General features: G+C 64.1%; 1 protein-coding gene across 1 annotated transcript; it reads right to left on the reverse strand.

Moving 5' to 3' along the window:
• Window positions 1-251: 251 nt before the first annotated feature.
• IDH2 (isocitrate dehydrogenase (NADP(+)) 2) lies at window positions 252-4,469 on the reverse strand. Its single transcript, XM_051796543.1, has 11 exons — window positions 4,331-4,469; window positions 3,294-3,385; window positions 2,737-2,902; window positions 2,191-2,351; window positions 1,962-2,105; window positions 1,716-1,852; window positions 1,458-1,609; window positions 1,263-1,375; window positions 1,078-1,175; window positions 867-959; window positions 252-573 (listed from the first exon to the last, which is right to left on the reverse strand). The coding sequence occupies exons 1-11, from the start codon at window positions 4,419-4,421 to the stop codon at window positions 486-488; spliced, it is 1,335 nt and encodes a 444-aa protein (XP_051652503.1). The 5' UTR covers window positions 4,422-4,469; the 3' UTR covers window positions 252-485.
• Window positions 4,470-6,000: the final 1,531 nt, after the last annotated feature.

Below are 6,000 nucleotides of genomic sequence, written 5' to 3' on the forward strand. Positions count from 1 at the left end.
CCATCCACCTCCTCCCCTGCAACATCATCCAGCCTGGGGGCAGGATGGAGATGGCCACAGCCTTGGCCAGCCCAGACCTCTCCTCAGCATGGCAGGGCTGTGCCCCTAGCCAGTGTGGACCCCCACACGCTACCTCAGCCAGTGCCAAAATGCTGGGGCACACGACCTTCCAGGCTGGCAAGGCTGAGCTGAGGGGTCTGGTACTCCCTGTGCCCCCCATGCCCACACTGCAGAGCTGTGCTACTATGATGTGCCATGGCTGGGGAGGTGTTTAATGGCACCACAGAGTTATGGAATACATGAATCAGTTCAGGACAGACCCCCCCCAGCCCTACAACTCCTGCTACAAAGGCTTTAAAAACACTCATAAGAAAACTGCTTATAAAAATGATTCATCTGTTCCTGAGGAGTGTCAGGGAGCTGGGGGTGGCACTGGGCCCCTCCCTGCCCTATCCATCCTGGGAACAGCAGGGGCCTCCTGCCCCCTACTTCTTGCCCAGGGCCTTGTCCAAGTTGTTCTTGATGGCGTCGAGGAAGTCTGTGGTGTTCACAAAGTGCTCATTCAGCTTCACACTGTGGGGACAGAGAAGGGTTGGGGGGGGATCCCTGCCCACCTCCCCTCACAGGCAGCACGGCCCTGAGTTGTGAGATGTGGCCCTTGTCCAACCCCACCAGCTGCGAATAGACACCCCAAGTCCTCAGGGACTTTCCAGAGACCAGCAGCTGCCTGTGGCCACTGCGCAGGGCCAGCCTGCCCTTGTGGCTGCCCTGGGGGGACAGCCTGCCCTTGTGGTCACCCGTGCAGCCACGTTTCCCTGGTGCAGACGGCTGCCTCCCCCCTGCTCCACCCCCAGAGTCACCCGTACTTGGCGAGGCCGTGGATGCAGCCGGCGAGATCCTTCGTCATCGTTCCGCCCTCCACGGTGTCCACACAGACCTTCTCCAGCGTCTGTGCAAACCTGGGGGTGGCAGCGCCGCAGCTCCAGCACAGCCAGCACCAGACCCTGCCACAGCTGTGCCTGGGGCAGCTGCTGGCAGGGACCCTCACCCCAGGGACCCCCACCCCACCCTGCTCACTTGATGAGGTCGGGGTTACTGTCCAGCTTGCCCCGGTGCTCCAGGCCACGCGTCCAGGCGAAGATGCTGGCAATGGGGTTGGTGCTGGTGGGTCGTCCCTGCGTGGAGAGAGCGGTCAGTTGTCTGGTGTGGGCACCGCACTGTGGGCCTGGCACAGGCAGGTCCTGCCGGCAGAGCACACCCACCTTCTGGTGCTCCCGGTAGTGGCGGGTGACAGTGCCGTGGGCGGCCTCAGCCTCGATGGTCTTCCCATCCGGACACACCAGGACAGAGGTCATCAACCCCAGGGAGCCGAACCCTGCAGCAAGACAGGGGTCAAGGTGGCTCTGTGAGGGTGAGCACACACAGCCCACCCCACCTGTCCTCTCCTACTGCCCCACCTTGTGCCAGGATGTCTGACTGGACATCCCCGTCGTAGTTCTTGCAGGCCCAGACGAAGCCGCCAGAGGATTTCAGCATCTGGGCGACCATGTCGTCAATGAGCCGGTGCTCGTACCAGATCTTCAGCTTGTCAAACTCAGTCTTGTAGTGCCTGGGAGCCCAGGCCGGGGGTCAACTGTGTCCACCCCAGGTGGGTCCTGCTGCCAGCCCCTCCTGGGCAACCCCCCACAGCAGCCCAAGCCCCCCCAGGTCCATACTTATCAAAGATCTCCTGGAAGATGTCCTTGAAGCGCCCGTCATAGGCCTTGAGGATGGTGTTCTTGGTGCTCAGGTAGAGTGGCCACTTCTTCTGGATGGCGTACTGGAAGCAGCTGTGCGCGAAGCCCGAGATGGACTGCGTGGGAAGTGCACAGACCCCCTGGGACCCTGACCCCCCGCCTGGCAGCTTCCCCAGGGTGGCAGGGCACGCTGCCCCGCAGGGACCCCTCCAGCCCCACCGGTACCTCGTCTGTGTTGTACATGCCCATGCCCACGCCGCCACCGGGGAAGTTGAACACCTCCCACTCCTTGGCCCCACTGCCATCCTTCGGCGTGAAGACCATCTTGAACGTCCCAGACTTGCTCACCACGAAGTCAGTGGCTTTGTACTGTGGGGGGCCGGGCAGAGCATCAGGCAGTGGCCACAGGAGCTGCTGGACATCCCCACGCCACCAGCCCCTGCACCAGGCTCACCTGGTCGCCGTGGGCATGGCGGCCGATGGTGATGGGCTTGGTCCAGCCGGGCACCAGGCGGGGGATGTTCTTGCAGATGATGGGCTCTCGGAACACCGTCCCCCCCAGGATGTTTCGAATGGTGCCATTGGGGCTCTTCCACATCTTCTTCAGCTTGAACTCTGTGAGACATGCAGAGGTGAGACCCTCAAGGACCCCCAGAAGAACCCAGCCCCTGCCAGCCCCCACTCCACCGTGCTGTGGGCTGACTAGGTGCTGGGCTGGCCAAGGGGTGGGACAGCCAGCACAGAACTGTGACTGGTATGGGGCAGTTTGTCCCCCAGCCCCATGCCCGTGGGGTCCCCACAGCACCCACAAGCCCCCCAGGATGGGGAGGGAGGCACAGCGCTGAGCATGGTGCATCCCCCAGCCCACCGGAAACCTGAGCTGGCAGGGGGGAGGCACTGCTGACCCCGAGGGGCTGCACACAGACAGGGGGCTCAGCATTCCATGGAGCTGCCAGCACCCCACACTGTGGTGGGAACTCGGCCCCTCACCCCTGCCCACCTTCCACCCTGCCTTCGTCAGGCGTAATGGTGGCACACTTGACAGCCACACTGTACTTCTGGGTGGCCAGTGCCGAGTCAATGGTGACTTGGTCATCTGTCTTGTCCCGGTGTGGCAGTCCCAGGTCGAAGTACTTCAGCTGGACATCCACGTTGGGCAGGATGAGCTGGGGGGCCGGGAGAGCATCAGAGCAGGGCGACAATGTGGGGTGCCTGGGGAGCAGCACCCTTGCACAGCCAGTCCCAGCACCCACCCCAGCACAGCCCAGCTGCCTGCCAGGGACCATCCCCCCCCAGCCAGGATGATCCCCTCTGCCTGGGATGGGCCTCCTTGCGTGGGATGGGCCTCCCCGCCCAGAACAGTCCCACCTCCCTGGGACCCTCTCACTTCCAGGCCTTCCGGAAGCTGCGCTGATTTTACCACCTGCTTCCTGCGGACAGAGGGACGGAGGTGGGAGGGACAGACGGACACCAGCACAGGCACCGCTTGTTCCCCATACAACCTCCTCAGCTTCACTTGTGGCACACCCACCCATTCCCAGGGCAGGACCCCGTCACCTTCTCCTTGATGAAGGCCCAGATGATCCTCGTCATCTCGTCCCCATCCATCTCCACCACTGGGTTGGCCACCTTAATCCGCTTGTCAGCATCTGGGGAGCAGCTGGAGGGTGTTAGGGGTGCACCCCTGGCCCCACAGCTCCTCACCCTGGTGTGTGGCCAGGGCGTCCTGCGGGTGCCACCCCAGCTCAGGAACAGCTACAGGTCAGGGGCAAACCCTGCTGGGGTCCGGGCCAGTTCGTGGGTCCAACACTGCTGTGGCAGGGGTCAGGGTGCAAAATGCCCCATGGCAGTGGGACAGGGACAGGTGCACATCCCCCTTGGGGTGGGACCCATGCGCAAGCTGGGCTGCAATGCCCCGGTGAGACTGAGACCAGGACCAGAACCAAGACCAGGTGCAACCCCCCTGGAGCCAGGCCCAGGCACAAAACAGGGTACAAATCTCTGCCTGGCTCCTGGACCGGGACTAAATACCTCTGGGTGCCAAACTTGGCTGCGGGTCGGGCTGTAAAACCTCACGTGGGACCCAGACCAGAGGTGACCCCCCCCCACCTGGGCGGGACCTGAGCGCTGACAGTCTGCAAAACTCTACGTGGAGCTGGGAGCGGCAGTTGGAGCGGGAGCTGGAGCGAACCTTCCAGGGGGGCAAATCGGGCGGCAAAACCCCGTGTGGGTCTGGGAGCAGGAACGGAACCCCAAGGCTCCGACCGGGTACAAGCGGAGGTGCAAAACGCGGCATGGAACATGGACCAAATCCCCCTGGGACCAAACTCCCCCGCGACCAAACTCATCTGTAAAATCCCTCGTGGAACCGGGACCAAATCCCCTGGGACCAGACCCAGCTACAAAACCCGGCGTGGGTCGGCAGACCCCCCCCCCCCGGGACTGTCAGCAAGCGTGGATCCGGATCCAATTCCAGACATCGGCCCGCAAAAGAATCCGACTCGCCTCCCCGTGGGTGTGGAGCTCACCCCCCTCGTGGCGAGCGCAGCCCCAAGGACACGAGGCTCTCCCCCCGCCCCGGGCCCCCCACTCACAGTGCCGGCGCTGCCCCGCGCAGGCGGCGGGGAGCGGGCGGCGGGACAGGCGGCTCAGCGCCGGGGCGGCGCGGAGGTAGCGGGCGGCCATGGCGTGGGCGGGCGCGACAGGGCGGACACGGGGGCGCGGTTCTCTCCGCCCCGGGGCGGGACAGAGTCCCGGCCCCCGCCGTGGGGCCCCGCGAGAGCTGCGGAGGGGCCCGCTCGGGGTCCCACGCGGAGAGCTCGGGCCCTTGCCGCATCCCCCCCCCGATGCCAGCGCACAAGGTGACCAGAATCCGCAGCGGCCCACGTTCCCATCAAAGGGATGTGGCGTTCCTGGGTACATCGGGGTTGCAGACACGTGGCCAACCCCCGCGTACCAGGACCAAACCAGGACCAAACCCACCTGGCATCAAACCCGGCTGTAAAACTCTTTGTGGAATCGGACCAGACCCTCCCAGGACCAGATCCAGCTATAAAACCCTGCGTGGGACCAGGACCAAACCCCCACAGAACCTGACCCAGTTGCCAAACCCCACATGGATCAGGGACCAAACACCCCCCAAGACCTGATCCAGTTGTAAATCCCCACATGGAACCAGGCATGAACCTCCCTCCAAGGACCAGACCCGGCTGCACAACCCCACGTGGGACCGGGAACAAACCCTGCCCTGGAATCAAACCCAGCTGTAAAACCCCTCATGGAACCAGGAACGAACCCCCTGGGATCAGACCCATCTGCAAAACCCCTCTTTAAATCAGGATCAAACCTATGCAGGATCAAACCAAGCTGTAAAAGCCCTTGTAGGACTGGGACCAAACCCCACTGCAAAATCCCGTGTGGAATTGGGGGGTACACTGAGTCTGGGGACACGCTGCCATAGCCTGTCCCTACATGGAAGCTGGTGTTCCTACTCATGGCTGGCGCGTGACTCGGCAGCTGGATCCAGCGGGACAAGGGCAGCTGCCACTGTTGCACTGGGGACCTTCACCTCGCCTGGCCCCTGCATGGGAAGGAGGAGGAGGAGGAGGAGGAGGAGGATGGGGGTGATGCACACCAGGGGCCCCCCAAGAAGGAGCATGGAGTGTGCTGGGGTGGCCGGGAGGCTGCTTGGGCTAGGATTTGTGCTGCCCTGCTATCCCAGCCAAGCCTATGGCTTTTTTTAGCCACATGGGACGGGCAGATCCCGCTCCAGGAGGAAAAACAGCTCTGGAGCTGGCAGCCCCCGGCGGAGGGGCTGGGGGGGCCGCAGCAGGCGCTGACGTCTGCCTGGCTTTAACATTAACCAGAGCAGGAGCCACGGGGCCGCAGCAGTGGGGGGGTCAGCACCCAGTGCTCCGGGGTCCTGGGTGTCCCACTCCCACTACCCGCCCCATGGCACACCACCTTGCCAGCAGCCCCGCAGCCACGTGCCAGCACTCCTGGGGCTGCCCCCCGGCACAGGGCCCAGGGGGCTGCCTGGCTTCCCCCCCCAGATGCCCTCCCAGCTGCCCTTGCCCTGGCCCCGCGGTCAGAGCCGCCCAGTGACCGCAGCACTGGCAGGACGAGGTCAGGCCAGCGCGGCAGTCGTCCCCCGCGAGGAAAGGACAAGAGCAGTCATGTGGCACAGGCCCAGGAAAGGCTCCAAACAAAGGCATCGTCCGTCCATCCCTGGCTGCAGCCCAGCCACCCGCCCTGTGTCACACCA

The sequence above is a fragment of the Manacus candei genome, unplaced genomic scaffold, assembly GCF_025592945.1.
Source record: "Manacus candei isolate 608988 ecotype Guabito, Panama unplaced genomic scaffold, ASM2559294v1 h1tg000046l, whole genome shotgun sequence".
Taxonomy (NCBI): Eukaryota; Metazoa; Chordata; class Aves; order Passeriformes; family Pipridae; genus Manacus; species Manacus candei.